Consider the following 19,849-nt stretch of genomic DNA (forward strand, 5'->3'; position numbering starts at 1 on the left):
AATTCTATTTTCAGGTGAAACTTGAATATTGGGATGCAGAATTCTTAACTCACAGCAAAATGAACTCACAACCAAAATGAATACACAAGCAATTAAAATGGAAATCATCCTGGTAGTACCATACCAAAAAAATGTGTTTCACAGCATCAATTAGTAAATGTGATTTATTGGCCTTTTCTACTACAACAAAAAGTTGTATTCAGACTTGGTTGAGATTTGTGCCTCAATGCACTATTTATTTTTATTTTTTTTAGGACATCAACATCTCTCTGATTGGAAGAACTATACTAAGATTGAATGCATTTTAAGCTTAAGTCTAGAGCATGGTTTTAGTGAAGTATTCTGCTTGTGTGACAGAATTAGCTGCCATTTCCCCCCTGCTGAGTTCTTTAGGATCATGGCACTCCCCTGCTTCTCCAGATTGTTTTACTTCCAATCTATAAATATTGTTCTTTCTCTATTTTGGAAATGTGTCCACCTCAAATTGTTCATGCTTATTTGAGCTGAGAACTGCCTCATCAGATAAGAAAACACTTGGCCAGGTATAAATCAGGGTTCACTGTGGATTTCAAAGTTTTAGACCATACAACCCTGCAGAACTCCTAGAGATCTGGCCTTCCCCGCATGGAAATCAGAAGACAGATACAGCCACCAAATCCATCTTTCTTTCTTTCTTTCTTTCTTTCTTTCTTTCTTTCTTTCTTTCTTTCACTAAACACATTTTCTCTGCAGCTTGTTAGTAACCTTGGCCCTGTGGAACTGGTGATGAACACTCCAAGTCACCACAGAGTTCATCACGGTGAGTACATTGGAATGAGTACATGCCTATTATGCCTCCAGTGTAAAAGTTCACAGAGTTTTAAATGAGTTGACAATGGTGATGAAATATTTCTAATGACAGTCAAGGTAGCTATTATTATTTTTATTATTATTATTATTAGTATTAGTATTAGTATTAGTATTAGTATTAGTATTAGTATTAGGTAAGTGAGGGCGGCACAGTGGTGTGGTGGTTAGCATTGCTGCCTCACAGCTCCACGGTCCTGGGTTTTGATTCCAGCCTCAAGGGTCTGTCTGTGTGGAGTTTGCATGTTCTCCCTGTGTTCTCGTGGGTTTTCTCCGGGTACTCTGGTTTCCTCCCACAGTCCAAAGTCATGCTGGGTGGATTGGACTCTCTAAATTGCCCCTTAGTTGCCCTGCGATGGAATGGTGCCCCGTCCAGGGTGTAGTCTCGCCTTGCGCCCTATGTCTGCCGGGTTTGGCTCCGGCTTACCGCAACCCTCTATAGGAAAAGCGGTTACAGATAATGGATGGATGGGTATGGTAAGCTATTGCTAGTTATTTGTAACAGCCAAATGCAGTAGCTAATAGACAATTCACAGCCTTTTATACCCTACCCACACTACCTAAATACTTCTCGATCAACACACATTGAAACCATACAAATTTACACAGTCAAACAATGATCATTATATATAGTGTGAAAATGGTACTAGTGAACTATTGTACCTACTGACCATATTGGTCCTACAGTGCAGTAGTTTTAGTAGTTATGTCAACTGTCATGTATTTTTAACTTGCAGGTAGAAACTCCTACTGTATTGACAAAAATTATGCAGGGACTCTAATTATATGGGATAGGATTTTTGGTAAGTATTCTTTCTGATTATGTACTGTCATGTTATAGAAATACAAAACTCAATGGCAAATCCTAAACATAACATGCATTTATTGTGTTGGATTTATTCTTGGTATGTCACTATTATTGAGTTAATTATGGGATATGTTGCTTTTTATTCACTGTATCTTTCTATATATTGATTTTCTAGGCACATTTGCACCAGAGAGAGAGAAAGTTATTTATGGCCTAACTCATCCAATCAACACATTTGAAGTCCTTTGGGTGCAGGTATAGACTGAAGATATGTTTTGTCAATGGAATGCTTTTAAAGGCTACCAGGCAGTCTGAAGTGTTTTTTTTTTTTATTAATGACAATTGTTTTGATATTTTTATGCTACATCATTGGTCATAAATCAGCAGGGGAATAAATCCAGCCAGAAGCTGGTGAGTTCAGTGTTTCGATTGGTTCATCTGTTCATTAGAAATGAAAAGTTTCTAAACTATGAGGAGGAGCTGGGAAATGGGTAACAAAGCATATAAATTGTTCTTACTTGTTTTTAGCTTCAACACTACATCCATAATTGTAGATGTTCTTGCTTGTTTTCAGTTTCAGCACTACGTCCATATTTGGAACACTCTTTGGGATACCCCTGGCATCACAAACAAGCTGTCTGTTATTTTCAAAGGCCCCGGCTGGGGACCAGGCAAACCAAGACTGGGGCTGCCTGAAGAATTGCCTGAGGTTAGAAAAAATGAATATGTCATTTACCAGTATCTTTTTGCAGTGGGTTTACACATTGGGTTACCAAGTGACAATATCAATCAAATAATGTATGCTTCTTTCATACTCAGGCTGTTGAGCCTCTATAGCACTACACTTGCATAAGCAACATCACAAATTATGTATTTAAAATCACAGAAAATCATTTTAAAGAACACTAATACTCACTGTAAGACCAAAGTATATTCACACACCAAATATGGGAAAACATAATTTCTTGTATAAATTAGGAACTGTAATATTTAAATATGCTGTTGATTTTTCAGCACAGTCAGTGGACCCTGACTGTCTTGGAAGTCTGTCAAATCTTTTTCTTTATTATCTCCACTTTTTTACATTTATAGGTCACCAAACATGATTATATCTGATTTGCACTAATCTGTCAATTCAGTTTAGTTCATTTTTTAGGAAGGCAAAATAACTGGATTAGCAGAACTAAATCATAACTTGATCTTACTATAGGGTAGGACAAATGCATTAAAAAAAGGGGACTGTATGTTTCAAGATTAGATGTTTGATTCCATTCAAATACAGCACAATAGTAAAATGGTATTTGCACATCCACAAAAATATAATGAAGATATTGGACAAACTGTAAAAGACTTCCTAGTCTTCTGAATGATTGCAAGTAAAATCCTTTAATTTATTTCTAGATCACTGGAAAGGAGGTCCCACATAACCCATCAATACCAGTAGCACTGCAAGCCTATGTTATGTTGCAGTTCCTGTTGATGCTTGGCATTTACCATGAGATGTTTGCTACCAAGGCTGTAAGTAGTCTCACTGTAGCACTCACACAGTGATAGCAGCTTGTAGACACCATGCGAAAGTTGTTTTGTGGAATTTGCAGGGGTTGACTTTTGCTTAGAAATATTTTTCCTTTGACTTTAAACAGAACCACCAGTTCTAAAAAAAAGATATCACTTTTCATATTTTCCCTGTTGTCTTTGGAATTTAACAGGGATCTTTTGGTCAGGCAAATGTGCTGTCATCCCTCCCCTAATACACACACATAAAGAAAACATTTAAATGGAGTGAAGTTCTTCCACTCGGTTTTACCTCCACCACGTTGCTTTCTTGGGGCTCCAGGCCAACTCAGTCCATTGAAGTTAGATTTGGTATAAATCATGACCAGTAGTGATTGAAACTGATCCTAGTGGTCCAATGGTAAACACAAGTGCCTAAATGTATGCATGACTGCTCCCCAAGTTAGGGTTGTGGCGATCCATGTGGAATTTGGAATAGTCAGTACCCTTCTATCTCCCATGGTGGGAGATTACACAGTTTTAGTCCATTTTTGGTGCTTACAATGATACAGTTATATTTCTCCATTGTAATAATGGCATCTTTAAAGGTTCAGTGCAAAATCGGCCAAGTTACATTCTAAAGATCAATCCACACAGAAACCTTGTAAGAGGAAAAAAGTAAAGTCAACCAGGGATGTTTTGATATACAGCATTCTAACTGAACATGTTTCTAACAACTTTTATTCAGAAAATCTGTTTCCCGAATATGTTGTATGAATAAGATCACTGTAATAGGTAACAAATTAAACATTTACATGCTGGGTGTATGAAAATCAACTCTGTCAGATCTGCCTTAGTTTTTGAAATTCCACAACTGGAAACTTGGCATCTCTGAATATATCCCTTGGATTTACAGTTAAAAAAATACAGTAGTAACAATTCAGATAAGAAGAAAACTCAGCTAAAAACAGCTTAGCCCAAGGTTGGCCAAACAGTTGCCTTGAGGACAAATTGAGCTTTTATACATTTTGACAATGTCTCTCAGCTCTGGTTATAAACTCTCACACAACTATGCATTACAAACTGCAACTTCAGCACTTTCTCTTCCAAAAAGAGACAACTTTGACTTCACAGTGAATTTCCCATAGGTCTTGATATCCGGGTCCTGGTTTGGTTGCTTTTAGATTGTAGACTTTGGCCTGCAGAACTACAGCTTTTGTCCACAACCAACAATTGTCTGTAGCTCAAAGATTCCTCCACTATCAAATGAGCTTAACTGGGAATTTGTAACTATGCAAGTGTTGAGCAGCACTAGAACTGTTATTAATTTAACTGTGTCAAGTTTTCCATAAAAATGGAAAATTGCCTAATTTAGGTTTCTGAAAACAGCACTTTATTACTTTAAAAACAAGTTTTATATACATGAAACTTCCCTAGACTGCTGTTGGCATCTTTAACAAGACTGGAATGGTTTAATGAATATCAAACGTTATGTATGGATCAAAAACAGATTTGTAACCACTATTTAAATAACTTTTTAAACAGGGCCATGGACATTTAAAGATAGTATGTATGTATATACAGTCGCTGACAAAAGTATTTGGGCAGTTAAAAAAATGACAAAAACCACAATGAAAGTGATTTCTATAATTTCTAATTGTTCTATTGAAAGAAATTATAGAAATAACTTTCTTTGTGTTTTCTCTCATTTTCTGTAACTGCTCAAATACTTTTGTCTGCGACTATATATATATATATATATATACTGTAGCGTACTCGGTTTCCGCAGGCAGGCGCATCACACAGAGCGAGGAAATCCACACACAGGCGGAGGGCGGGCGCGAACCCGGGTCCTCTCGCACTGAAGCATAGCGCCGATACCGCTGTACAAAAGAGCCGGCTCCTTTGCAAGGAGCGTATATCAGGCTTATGTCTCTGTGTGTGATTACGTCACCTACCAGCCCTACTGCTGTCTTACCCCGTGCACGCTACACTCTCCCCTGCCAGCCTCAAGTCCGCCCCGGACTTTCTAACCAGGCTACATTGGTGTCAGAGTGGACGCAGGTACCCCAGCACGCACTTGTCGGACTGTAGCCTGGTTAGCAAGTCCGGGGTGGACTTGAGGCTGGCAGGGGAGAGTGTGACTTGGTTGTACAATATGTGCCTCTAACTGTAAACCGCCTGTTGAAAGTGGAAGGCACCGATTGAGCAGCTGAACCAGTGTCCGTATTGCAACAAATGTGTAGGAGTCATTTAAAAGGGTTATGTTTTACTTACAACATATCAAAATATGATCATTAAATGTATGAATACCCTGATGAATCAAGCTGCCCTGGAGAAATATATAGTAAAATGTCCAAAGAATCTGCCAGTTTTCTATCTTTTCCATGAACACTAGATCCAACCAATATAAGAAATATCTGGTATACTTGCAGGCCATTAGGAAAAACAACTCGGTAACATAATGGCAAAAATGCGTTCATTCTAGAGTGCTTATGTTGTAAGGTTTATGAATTAAGGTAAACATAGAATGTACTACTGTGTATGCTATTAGGATGAGACCAGACCGTGTTTAAAATTTTAATAATGTTTACCATTTATTAGTTCCACATTACTACTGTACATTCTACATTATCTCACAAATTGTCAATATAATTTATTCCTTTAACTGTAACTCCATTCAAGTGTTACCAACCTTTAACCAATCTCTTCTACAAGGTTACCGTGTATAATTGTTTACTGTACATTTCTGCACATGCTTTATCTCTCCAATCATTTTAAACCTAAGTTCATCTTTAGTAAACTTGTTTGACATTATACATTGTACTCTCATATGATATTTCCATCCTACAATGTGGAAGGATACATTGTCTCAAGCCCCATTACCCAAAGAGTACATTTATACTCTTATTTCTTATTGTAACTCAGTATGCCAAAAACAGCTATGTTTTTTTGATCAAATGCAGACACTGGTCTCATTTTTAATGATGCCAGCACCACCCTGATATATCTCATGGGTCAGACCTGGCATTAATCAAATTCAGAAAAAAACACTGTTCATGTATTCACTTTTGGTTCCAGTGTTTAAAAAAAACTTTTGTCAGTGCTTCAAATTGTTAGGTTGTTATACTTGTTTTGATGGAATTGTTAAACAATGTTTTGCTTTATCAAAAAGATATTATCACAGATAACACTGCTCCTGAGGATTGGCTACATTACACTGACGCTGACATGCTTCGGATTCCTGATAGACCAAAGGCAAGGCTTGTTTATTTTGCTTATGAACTTCAAATCCCCAATTATCTTTGGTTAATACGTTTATGGTAATCTTTTAAAACACAGTATCAGTATAAATGTTCAGTAGACTTATAGTTTGTATCAGCCAAAACTCACTGTTTAAACATACCATTGCTCCTCTTTACATATTAAACACTAAGGGCTAGTAAAGGCGCTTCATGTGGAGTGCAGGATGCACCCTATAGCCTGGAGATCACAGGTTTGAAACCAGGCTATGTCATTGCTGACCATGACCAGAAGTTCCCAGGGGGCAGCGTACAATTGGCCGAGCGCCACCCGGGTAGGGAGGGTTTAGGTTGGCAGGGCAATCCACGGTTCACCGTGCACCAACAACCCCTCCAGCTGATAGGGCGCCTACGGGTCTGCGGTGGAGAAATTCAGATCTGTGTTGTCCTCTGGCCCTATAGGTCTGGTGGCTTCGCTGTGGATCCACAGTGGGAAAAATGATGGCTTGGCAGGAACACGTTTCAGAGAACGCGTGTTTCAGCCTTCGTTTCCCGAGTCGCGGGGGGATTGCAGCGGTGAACCAGGATTAATAATAACACAATTGGGGAGAAAACTGGGGTAAAAAAATCATTGGCAATGACTAAATTAAAAAAAAAAAAAAAAAAAAACACTAAGGGTGAAGTAGAAGGACTGGAGCTGCTCTATCCAGTGGCCCACCTGACCCTCCAGCCCTCGGAATGTCAGCAACCACTGCAGGGCAGCATGGTCGGTCCAGACTGTGAATGGGAGCACACAAAGGTAGTGGCGGAAGTGGCAGACCGCCTTGTTGAAAGAGCGGCTGAAGTACGCCACTTCCTTCTCTCCATCAGGCCCCGGCTTGAAGAGGACCGCGCCAATCCCCTCGTTACTGGTGTCGGTGTCCAAGGTGAACAGGAGACTGATATCAGGTGGGGAGAGCACTGGGTACTGAGTCAATGCTCCCCGCAGGTTGTCAAAGGCGGAGCCCCAGGAACCTTGTTTGCTGCCGTTGCCGACCAGTCCCAGACCACGTTGATTTTCGTCTGCTCAGTGCTGATTCCCTCTCCGCCAACCCAATGCCCCAGGAAGGTGACCTCTCTCTGCAGGAATGATACTTGCCAGGGAGCAGCTTGAGCCCAGCCGCAGCCAGTCACTGGAGCACCAGGTGCAGTGAGTCAAGGGCCGTCTGGAACGTGGGCCCATGGATGAGGAGGTTGTCTGGTCAGAGGTAACCAATGGGACCTCAGCTTGGCTGGCGCAGCCTCCACTGTGTCGATGTCATGTTGCACCAGGTGTGTGTGGCCCACTTCCTCGGGTCAGGTGGCAAAACAGTAGCGGTATTCCAGCAGCAGGTCCCACAGCTGGGCCTGGTGCTCCAGGCTAAGCCCCTCACAGCTATGGCGCCAGACAGCGGTCACTGCTGCCAGGACAGCGTCTTCACTGACATGTGACTAAGGCTTGGCTGGGGCTGTAGGCTGTCTGCTGTTCAGCCTGAGCTGGGCTGGCTGGAACTTGCGTGGTTCTGGCTCGGACCTGGACTTGGACTGTGCTGGTCTGGAGCAGAGGTTGGTGGAAGGAGTCTGCCAGCCTTGCGGGGTCATTCCGGGTGGTGAGCTGGCTCCCCTGGTCGGTCCCCCCACAAGAGCAGGACTCGGGTATAGTTGTTGGTAAAGGTGGTAAAGGTGGTCCTGGCTCCTGCCAGGCTGTCCCGGGATGCGAGCAGGCTCCCCTGGTTGGGCCATGTCAAGAGCCTGTCCCCCCTGGGAGCGAAGGAGCCCCTTCCGAAGGTTGAGCTGACTGTCGTCCTGGACGGCAGAACCACACAGGATGGTGGAAGCTGCACCATCATTGGCACCAGCTGGATGGGTTCCTGTGCGGCCTTTTTGAGGACATCGGACCTTACCAGGGTGACAGTCGATCAGGGCAGTGCAGGGGACAACCTCAATACAGATAGGGACATGGCAGGAGTCCCCTACCATGGTTCTCCTCACCACAGCAACTGGTCCACGCAGTCGCGGCATGCTGTCAGCTACTTCTGGGGGGAGTGAAGCTCCATTTCCATGGCTGTACTGTCGGGCTCTCCTGGCTGGCAGCGGCGCAGTGTAAGGCGATGTGGCTATACGGTGGTTGGTTGCTGACAGGCATGCTGGGAATTCGGTAGGGGCCGTGCTGTCCCACTCACGTGGGCCCCTTGCTGTTTCCAGAGGGCCAGTGCGGTGTACTTGCAGGCGGCGGTGTGGTGGTTGTTGGGCACTGGCGCTGCAGGTGTCCTGGCTTTCCACAGCCTCAACACAGGCTTGTGCGGGGACCGGCCGATCGGGGGTCCTGTGTGGATGTGGCCCAGAGCAAAGTGTTCCAGGAGTCAGGTGGGGGTGGACTGACTGTCCTTGGCCGCCCCTTCTTCCATCTCGGCGACCTCCCAAATCTTGCATGGGCCCAAACACCTTCCTTCTCAGTCGCCAACTCAGGTGCTTCCTGCAGTGTGTGTGGCTGGGCCAGTTGCACATGTAGCTCCCAGGCCCCAGGGCCTCCAACAACCAAAAAAACATGTGGGCGTATGCCCTCTTTGTTAGTCCCTATATCACCGCTGCTAGTACCCTCAGTGGCTCCCCTGGCTTTCTCCTTCGGCTGCTGAGCTTGTTGCAGAGCTGCCCGGGCTGTTGGCTGCTCCCAAAACAGCACCGCAACACCCCTGTTAATAGTTCATATTTATAGATATATTTTTTGTGACAGAAAGAGCTTAAAACACAACTTCAACAAGCCCTACCCTTGTTTAACCAATTTGATTGTATTTTGGTGAGCCCCATCTAAAATGTAAGCGCCTGTAGAGATAAACATGCTTTCGAAATAATTGACTAAAAATGACCACAGGATTTAGGAGTCACACTTCTTTTTTTTCTTTTTTTTACAAGCGTCTAACGGGTAAACATGCTTTATGAAAATATCTCTAAATATACATTGGGCTATTATCAAATAATAGATACACTTTACATGTGCTTGAATCAAGAAACCACAGTGTAGGCCTACATATTTAGCAAAGCCCTTTTTATATATATTTTTTTAATGCATTGCTTTGGTGATAATACGTTCTCCTGAGATGGCTGCAATGGTGGTAAACCAATGCAGGACAGCTCTTTAATAACGTGTTGCATTTTTCACTGCAGACCTGATGCTGCTATCTGGGAATCAATTCGGTGTCTTACATTTCTTGCATTCCATCGATTTGGCTATGTGAAAATGGTCTTCGCTTCCTTAGCCATACCCACTGAGGTAGGTGTTTATTACTAAATGTATTCTCTTTGAAATGTAGTTAATACCATTTTTGAAACCGCAGTTTTCTTTTATGTAAATGTTTCTCATATTCCAAAAAAAGAATTGCAACAATGGAATACATGCACAGTTACAATAGTATAGTAGTGGTATGTTCAACATTAAAAGTATACTTTGGTATAGGAAGTGTAGAGTTAACAACCCCCTATTTATCTTTTGTAATGGCATTGGGAGGGCAGATCAAGAGCTGTAAAAAGTTTAGTCCAATTATTCAATTGTGGATATTTCTAATAGGTGCTGCCTTACTTTTTAAAGGATATGGAACAATCTTGATTCTTAGCATTCTTGACCGCCACCCTTTAGGGATATGTACCCTTTTGAAAGAAATGTCTTGGTTGCAGAGTTTCATTGATTAAGTTGGTTTGTGTTTAGGTGTAACAGCAAGTCATTATTGAGTTCCTTGAGCCAGTGTGTAAGCTGGCTGCATTACTAGCAGCTTGTGCTGTGATGTATAGCTCCAGATGCTTGGACCAATTGACCGTAAAATTGCTCTCTGTTTCTGGCAGTGCAGAGAAGCTGTAGCTTGCAGCCGACCCCCTCATTATTCTCTTCCTTCCCTGCCATCCTGGCTTTAAGAAAATGTCTGGAATCAATTAGAAACGTCTGCTGTTAACTAAGGGGCTGATGAGATTTGCACGTGAGTTTGGAATTGCGCGGCCTTTTATTGTGTCCATGGACATCTGCAGTTTCAGGTGGTCATTTTTTTTGGTAGAAATTTTCCAGGATTTATTTACAATAAAAGCAACAGTGTTTTTAAATCATAGTTTTAACAATCAGTGGAAAATTAACTGGGGCTGGAACTGTAATTTCTACAGACTTAAAATTCAACTTTAAACATTCAAAAAGAACACGGCAGTCTCTTTGTCTTGTTATGTGTATCTGCTACTAGTGTAGTGTTAGAAAGTGGTACATCGTTAGAATGTGATACGAGTACCAAAACTTGATCAGTGTAGTGTCAGAAAGCGGTACGTTGTCACATTGAAAGTGCTACGCTGTCAGATTTTGATACATGTGCACTCAATTGTGAATTATACATAATTTTTTTCCAAACTTAAACTGGAAACAGACAATCAATTTCTCTAAAATGAAAAAAAAAAATCACGACGAACAAGACAAAAAGAGAAGTCCACCGCCAAGTTGCACGTTATAAAATGTACAAGACCCAATGTATTGCATATGATAAATATTTGCATACTATTTTCTTAATGGTGGAAAAATATTGTAGCGATCTCGGTTAACGCAGGCACTAAAGCCTAGGACACACAGGAGCGGCACTGCTTGCGAGGAGCGAAGCGGGGCGGCGTGCTGCAATACCGCTTTGCTTGGTGAACACACATGAATGGTTGTGAAACGGCGATAAAAAAAAAGAAAGACAGCCCACCACCTCGCAGCACTGTACAACAATGCAAAAAATGAATATCATTCTTGAACTTTTACTGCTTGAACCCAGAGTGAACGACCATGTCCATCTCCAGACATTTTTATCAGGATCTAACGTTATAAGTTCCTTATCAGAACACCACTCATAAATATTTGCCTTTTATTTACCTAATGATATGTATGTAAAATATGATATTTATTTTGGGATACAATGTGAAAGCCTTTTTCTACAAAGAAACAGCTATTATATATCCAGCACCGCGCTTAACAAGACTAGACTGTGGTTCTGTATCTGTAGTTATACATTGTATAGGAGCTGCTATTATTAAGGAAAAACGGGATCACACTGGTATTTGATATATGATTTATGTTTAAGATAAGTAAATTACAGTAAATATTTCAAAATAATAATTTAACATTAAAAATAACTTTTTAAAACAAATACAGTACACCCTCGCTGTAACCCCCTTCATTATAAAGAACCTTTGGCTATAACGAACCTGGCCCCTGGACCCCAAATAACAAATAAATAAATTAAAAAACAAGATAATATAAACACACACTGCCAACATCCCGGTCTGTATGCATGGGATGCCACCTCCACAGTGAAGTCAACTCTTTTGTCTTAAAAAAAGCGAAAGCTGTATAACAATGCCTCTGAAACGAAAATCATTTTATGTTGCAACAAAGCTGGAAACTAATTAATCGCTTGAAAAAAGGAGTAACACAGGCATATCTCTGTTGTGAATATAGGTTGTCAAAAAGCACTGTCTTTTGGATTGTTCAGCAACCATGCAGCAAAGCAAAACTGATTTAAGAAAAAAACAACAGCAACAACAACGACTTAAGGATCTGATGAACTTTTCATGTCGGGTTGATTTGGAATAAAAGATCAGATTTGTTATAGCGAGGGTGTACTGTATGGGGATTTTTTTAAAATTTATCACAGCCATTCTTTGGTCATACTAACCAAACCTGCTTAAAAAAAGAATGTTATATGCAAACAAATCAGTTTATCTTTTCACACCTCAACGTTGATTATTGCTTATGTGTCTTTTGTCATATGTATGTGTAGATAGATAGATAGATAGATAGATAGATAGATAGATAGATAGATAGACAGATATATAGATAGATATTAGGACTCCAACTGACATTTTTAAAACCCCAAAATCTTTTCGTGTTCTGCTTGGGGTTGACCCATCGCAATGCAGAATATGCGCTTTACCTTTACTTTGAACTTCTGAGTTTGAATTGCTCTCGGGGGAGCCCCAAATGTGTCAAACTAGGCTACTTCGGAAATAAAAAAATAAAAAAAAATGTTATTGCGGTAATAATTACATACATTTTACATTGCATTTATTTATATAGCATGAAACTGAAGACGATCCTGTATGAAGAGAAATGAAAGCTAACTTACTTTAAGAAAGGAACGTACTGTATTGTATTTAGCATATGTTCATCCACAACTTTAAAAACTCAATTATAAATCTTACGTAAAACTATACAAATAAAACAACTGTGTACAATTCTACCCATAGAGCATGCTTATTTAGTTTTCATCCTTTCATGTAAAAACAAGACTAGTTGGAATTATTCTCCAGTGTTGGAGTTGGAGTCAAAATATATAATACAAAATTAAATAAAAATGTTAATGCAGTAGCCTAATAAATACTTTGCAGACCTATGCTTTTAAATAAAATGATCAAACCATCCAATTTATTTATGTATTTATATTTAAAAAGTGCACATACCGTGTACATACCGTATACACAATTGGCAAAATTTTAAGGTGTAAATGGAGACATAATTATTTTTGTCCAAGAGGTTGTTTTCAAAATTGTAACTTTAATCGTGCCAAACAAGCTGGAGGAAATTAAAGTTCCAAAATAAATGTAGGAAAACTAATGATATATAGTCAAGCTGCTAGATATAAATGGTCAAGATTGTTTGAATCACAGAAGAAATGTGTTTTGAAGTCGAGCCAATCGATTAACAGTGGCTTAAACTAGGAAAAAATAAATTTAATGGCACTCATAATAAAAAGTGAGTCAAATGAAAAACTGTGTGCCAAAACATTTTAAAAAGATTTTGTGATATATAGCACCCTTAAAGTGCTTATTGCAATTTATTATTGTGCAGGACTTTTCCCTAGTAAAGTGCCAGCAGTGACCTGTGAATTTATAACCAAGTGGTCTCTCCTTATTGTTTTAAATGGCACACATGGAACACATGCTATAGGGGCGTTGCTATTTCATTTTAATGATGTAACACTTGGGTTTGCTAGACCGTTTGAAGGCTGCAGGAACACAGAGTGGTTAAGTGCTTCAGACATTGCATGTCCCACAGTAATTACCGGCTGGTTCCCAATAATGGCTATTGGCGGCGACCCACAAATGAAGTCATAGCAATTTAAGAGGAGAGCTAATAAAAATACACCTGCCTCATAGTCTTTGTTGGTGCTTTGAACTTCTATTTGCAGTCCACAGTGTTAACCAAGCTGTATTATGATGTAGTTCTTGTGAGGGCATTGTCTGAGGTTACAAATTATCTGTGACCATTGCGACCATTCAGATTTTTGTGTCATGATGACATCATCTACTGTGGCTGGAATTGTGCTTTTGTGCAGCTGATAGTGACCCAGTCTGACCTGTCTGTGCCTATGACTGGGATGGAATTCTGGAAATGTACATGTCAGATAAGAATCAAGGATTATTTTTCTGTTTGTATGCTATAATGGGAGAATGATTATCAAATACTAATCTGGCTCATTTGAAGGGGAGGAAACATGTATTTGTTGTGCAAGTTTCCTTTTCCATGAAATCCAGAATTGGTCTATTTTTCTTGCTACCGACATGCTAGGATCAAGGCTGTGAATAGTCAGATGGGAAGAAGCAGTTTTTAAAAACTTCCTCATATGCCATTCCCAGCATCCCGGCTCTAACAAACTGCAGTAAAACAGTTCGATTATAGCATATGTGACAAAATATGTGAAAGACAAAGTACATCACTTTAAATGTTATTTAAGTCTTGACTTGGAGCCCATACAGTGGCACTGTGAGGTATTTAGAGGTCACAAGCAGGTAGAATTACATTATTGGCAGTACATTTGAGGTGGCTGGTAATACTCTGTGGCACTGGCTGGAAGGACAGAGTTATATAGATCACAGGAGGAGGTCATGGAATAATAAGGTCTGGAAAACTTTTTAAGAAATTACATCATTTCAACAAAAAAGAGCAATGCTCTGAGGGATTGAGAGGAAATCTCTCTTTTCCCCCAAACTGAGAAACTTTAAAAGTGTTATGTCGTTTTTTCCTGGTAAACACTCAACTAACCACCTACATACAGTATTACTCAGATTGGGAAATTAAAATGTTCAATCTATGTTTAATAGGAGAGGAGCGTATATTCTGTACATGAATATGAATTCACTTTGAAATGAACACGTATATGTGTCAGTTATCGGAGGCTTTTTTTTTTTTTTTTTTTGGAATACAGAACTAGTACAGTAGTTTTATAGTTGTATGTATATCACAGTTCAGTTTTGCTTACTGTATATCCCCTTCAGGCTTTTGTACATAAATCATGTAATGCAAATATATATACAGGTATATAGAAAAACTTTAATATTGAAAAGTACTTTAAATAGTCCCTTCTCTAGAAAGCATTACTAGAGAAGGGACTGAAGTTTGTTCCAGAAAAAAGATACATAAATAAGGATAAGTTAAGAATAGAATTAAAAGAATGGGAAAGATGAACAAGCAGAACACTTTTATGAGGAAGCACACACAGTTTCAGAACAGGTAAATGAATATGGAATAAAAATCAAAAGAAAGTGGTATTGGACTCCTTCAGATGGAATAGATAAATGGTTAGATGTAGTTAGAAATGAAATAATAACAGGCTTAAACAGTAGAGGTAAACTTAATTCAACTAAAAATGAATAAGATGCTCTAAAAGAACTAATAGAGGATGATGATATCATTATAAGACCAGTAGATAAAGGTTCTGGGGTGGTAGTAATGAACGAAGTTGATTATATGAAAGCAGTAGGGACTGAATTGCAAAATATAAATACATATGAAGAAGTACAAACTAATATCATAATAAAAGAAGTGAGAATTTTAGCAGATAGATTGTATAAAAATGCGAATGATTGTTAGCACAATTGATAACTCAACATACGTTATTGCAGAAATAGCTGAGAGGCAGTTGCAGCCACATGTTGATAGTTTACCTAGCGATGTTAAAGATACAACACATTTCCTGAATTGGATTAACAAATTAAAAAATAAACTTCCAGAGAATACTATTTTATTTAGCATGGATGTAAAATCCTTGTACCCCAGTGTTCCTAGGAATGAAACCTTAGAGTCATGTAAAGAGGCACTGGATAACATTAAAGATAAGAGCATAATACCTACAGAAGAGATATTAAATATGATCAAGATAGTTAAGGAAATAGTTATTTTATATTTGGAAATAAATGTTTCAAGTAGAATGATGGCACAACAATAGGCTCAAAGATAGGCATGCATTTTGCAAGCACATATATAGCTAAATGGGAGGATATGTTGTTGGGTAAAGTATACAAAAAACCTTTAGAATACATACGATTTGTGGATGACATTTTCGGAATATGGACACATGGAGAGGAATCTCTTTTCCAGTTTCATGAATTAGCAAATAATATCCATCCTAATATTTCGGTAGATCTAAGGTGGACAAAATCAGAAATTGAATTCTTAGAGACCTTGGTTAAACTTTATCAAGGATTTATTAAAAAAAAAGATTTTTACTCAAAACCTACCTATGTATCAGTACCTACATGTGTCATCTGCACATCCTATCTATACAAAAAGAGCCATTCCTAAAGGACTGGGTATAAGGATAAAAATAATCTGTTCTGATGAAAATTACTATAAAAACAGAGAAAGGAATTAAAAATAAATCTTAAAAAAAGAGGATATAAGAACAGATTATTGAGAGAGAATTGAGAAAAGATGACAAACTCAATTGAAATGAACTACTTGAGTATAATAAAAGGAAAAAGAAGGTTAAAAGAGTACCATTAATCATTACATATTCTAAATTATTACCCAACATTTCAAACATAGTTTGGAAGCATTTACGTATACTTCATAATTCAGAAAATGGTAAGAATATTTCTGAAAGCGCCGATTGTGGCTTTTAGAAGGGATACAAATTTAGCTGACATTTTGGTACATAGTAGACATAAATGGATTGCAGACACATTACAGGACATTAAAACCTGTAAGACCTCATGTAAGGTGTGCAAATATATTTGTAAAGATAAAATTGAAATCACAAATAGAGAAACAAAGTACTCAATCTTAAAAAATCCCTCATGCAAAACTAGCAATCTTGTTAATGGTATATTTTGCCAAAAATGTAATAAAGTTAAATATGTAGGAGAGACAGTTACATTATACAAACACATACAGAATCACCTATCAAACATAAGAAATAAAAAAGTTAATGAACTAGTGGTTCAGCACTTTACAAAGAATAAGCTCAACATTAATGACCTACAATTCATGGTTTTAGAAACAATTAAATTAGACAATGTACAATATAGAAGACTAAAAGAAAAGAAACGGATAAACAAACTCAGCACCATGATGCATGAAGGTTTAAATAGAAAGGAATAGTAGATCATTACATCATCAACTACAGTGGGCACGTTAAGTGAGCCGCTCAGAGTGAGAACACTCAGAAAGCACACTGAGCAGATTTAAATGACTTAACATTCTGCTACACGAGAGCGCTGAGCGACTTTTAAAAATGGTGACTAATAATTCTTTGCTTTTTGGTATTTGTGATGTTCTGGTTGATGAAATGACCCAAGATGAGGGCCTCATTGGTATTATTATTTATTATTATTATTTATTTCTTAGCCGACGCCCTTATCCAGGACGACTTACAATTGTTACAAGATATCACATTATACATTATTTCACATTATACAGATACTTGTATTTAAAATGTATTGTCTAAGAATATGAGTAAACAAAGACAGAAATACAGTTTTTCTATGTATCTTAAGATTTATTAAAAAAAAAAAAAAAAACACGCAAATGATAAATGTATCGATTTCATGAATTTTTCTGTTAATTTCATATATACAACAGATTTTCTTCCCTCTCCCGGTTTTATTATTGTTGTCAGATACAGTTTTGTAAGTTCTTTTTAAATTTCACCATTTGTCACATACTACTGAACTTACAAAACTGTATCCAACCGCCTGAATATTTAATGCAATAATTTAATGCAGTGCACCTCCACTTGTTTCCTGCAGGTGTCCGCTCACTGTGATCACCGTTACAAAATGCTCAGGAGCGCTCTGAGCGGCTCGGTTAGAGCGGAACTGAGCAAGCCAGTATGTGTTGAATGACATCACAATCACAATCACATTAAAAGATTTAAATAGAAGTAAATGATTGTAGTTGCCATGACATCCAAAGCCTATAAGTACCTCCACTTTTTGTTTTCAAACACACTTTCCCTTGACAAAGGTATGTAAACATACCGAAACGTTGGGAAGTTGGCTCTTTTGAGCAAAAATGTATAGTGACATGGCATGTTCTGATTTGTGACTTTCCCCAGGACCTTTGACACTGTCTTTCATGTAAACAGCACTCTGGACAACAGCAAGTATGTTTAAACAGGACAGTGCCTGTATGTTTATTTTTAATGGCACCCCTTTGTAGAGGGTTAGCTGTATTCAAAACAAACCAAATAAATAAATCAAAACATAACTTTGTACGGGAGTACTAACTAAACTTTTAAATAATGCTAAGCTATCAATCAGATAGCGAAACTGCTTACTGATTTAACAAAACAATGTTACAATGAACAACGAAGACATACATTCAATAGATATTTCAAATGTTTCAAACCTTGGCAGTAGCCAACAGGTCTACCACAGGTCTCAGCCTTCACACAGACAACCCCTCCATTGTAACAGCAGTCTTTAGCCTTCACAACAGCAACTCCCCAGTAATGTTGTGTAGCTGACACCTTGGGATCCTTCAAGAAGCTGCTTGATGAGATTCTGGGATCAATAAGCTACTAACAACCAAACAAGCAAGATGGGCTGAATGGCCTCCTCTCGTTTGTAAACTTTCTTATGTTCTTATAGACAGGTGTGTCTGATTAGAAAACTCTGTAGCATAATTATTCTCCTGTGGAGTAGCCTTGCAACTCCGTTTTACCATAATGGGTCCTCTGGCTCTAGTTAAGTCCGTAAGAGGCGCAGCATTTGAGACAAAGTCGGGGATGAACCACCTATAATATCCCGTTAGGAAAGCCCTTACTTGTTTTTTATTTATAAGTCGTGGCCTCTTTCACATAGCTTCAAATTTACTGACTTGTGGTTTAATTACACCCCGCCCGATAGTGTACCACAAATATTTGGCCTCCTCCAAGCACTATGTATCACCATATCATCAAGATAGGGAGCAGTGTATTCTTTATGAGGTCTCAGTATTCTATTCATCATTCATTGGAATGGGGCTGGGGCTCCATGTAACCCAAATGGTAAGACCATGTACTGAAATAGCCTCTCTGGGGTGGAAAAGGCTTTTCTTGGCTTGATCAAGAAAATCCCCAGGCATGGGATAGGCGTTAAACTGATACACTGTTTAGCCTTCAGTAGTCATTACAGAACCAAAGAGAACCATCAGGTTTTGGGAACAGTACAGTTGGCCTAGACCATTCACTATGAGATTCTTCCTGTTTGTGTCTGTCTGAAGGGGTGACATTAGGTTCGGTTTGGTTATTGTCAGCAGGAGATGTTTCCATGGCTACTAACGTCTCCCCTCACTTGATAAATCTGCTCTGGTTTCCTTCTTTCTCGTTGCCGCCCCTTATAATTTACTTCAATGACCCGTTCAATTACTTCATAAGATCTGTACCAGGTGGCCAGGAATGCTCTTTCCACTGTAGGTACCAAAATTAATACCCTGTCCCCAGGCTGAAGAACCTGACTATCACAGCTTTATTATATCATTTTTTTCTGAGCCTCTTGAGCCTGCCACATATGTTTTTTAAAATAATACTGCAATATGAGGTTAACTCTTGTTCCCATGTCTCTTTAGCAATATCTAATAATCTCCTGGGATGTCTCCCATATAACAACTCCAATGGTGAAAATCCCATGGAAGCTTGGGGTACCTCTCGAATGATAAACTTTAAATATGGCAACAAAAATTCTAAACTTGTTGCATTTTCCTTTATTCTCCTGTATTGTACATTATCTCTTTCATTTCTTCTAAACCTACACATTGTAGGCAATTCGTTTTATGTTTTTTTTTAACTATTGGTTGATTTACTTTTGTATTTCTTATTTTTTTTTTTTTTTTTTCTTGTACTAGGCAGAGCGATATTTAGCAGAAATATTTTCAATCTTTTTCGTTTTATGTAGCTCTATGCATTGCGTTCAATCATTTACCGAAAGCAAACTAAACCGGCTGCCAGGTTCCTTAATGGAGTGTAACAGGTTGTGCGTCAACAAGGCAAACGTTTGCTGTATTTATTTTTAAGCGATAAAAAATATGTATATTTCACGTCGTGAAACCTGTGATAACCGTGAAAAAAATACAACCTTAATTATCATGCCTTGTACTGGTGTACTGGTTATACATCTGCCAAGCTGTTTTCATGTAATTATTTCAGGTAAGAAAATATTACAGAGTATACATAACCAT

General features: G+C 38.7%; 1 protein-coding gene across 1 annotated transcript in view; it reads left to right on the forward strand.

Annotated features, from left to right (window-relative positions):
* Window positions 1-19,849, forward strand: part of LOC117400687 (alkylglycerol monooxygenase-like) — a 74,320-nt gene that overhangs the window by 43,455 nt on the left and 11,016 nt on the right. The window contains exons 6-12 of the mRNA XM_034000963.3: window positions 733-799; window positions 1,584-1,649; window positions 1,830-1,909; window positions 2,229-2,363; window positions 3,056-3,172; window positions 6,324-6,406; window positions 9,574-9,679. Coding sequence (XP_033856854.1) covers window positions 733-799; window positions 1,584-1,649; window positions 1,830-1,909; window positions 2,229-2,363; window positions 3,056-3,172; window positions 6,324-6,406; window positions 9,574-9,679 — 654 coding nt within the window. The remainder of the gene's footprint in view (window positions 1-732; window positions 800-1,583; window positions 1,650-1,829; window positions 1,910-2,228; window positions 2,364-3,055; window positions 3,173-6,323; window positions 6,407-9,573; window positions 9,680-19,849) is intronic.

This window comes from Acipenser ruthenus, chromosome 4 (assembly GCF_902713425.1).
Source record: "Acipenser ruthenus chromosome 4, fAciRut3.2 maternal haplotype, whole genome shotgun sequence".
Lineage (NCBI taxonomy): Eukaryota > Metazoa > Chordata > Actinopteri > Acipenseriformes > Acipenseridae > Acipenser > Acipenser ruthenus.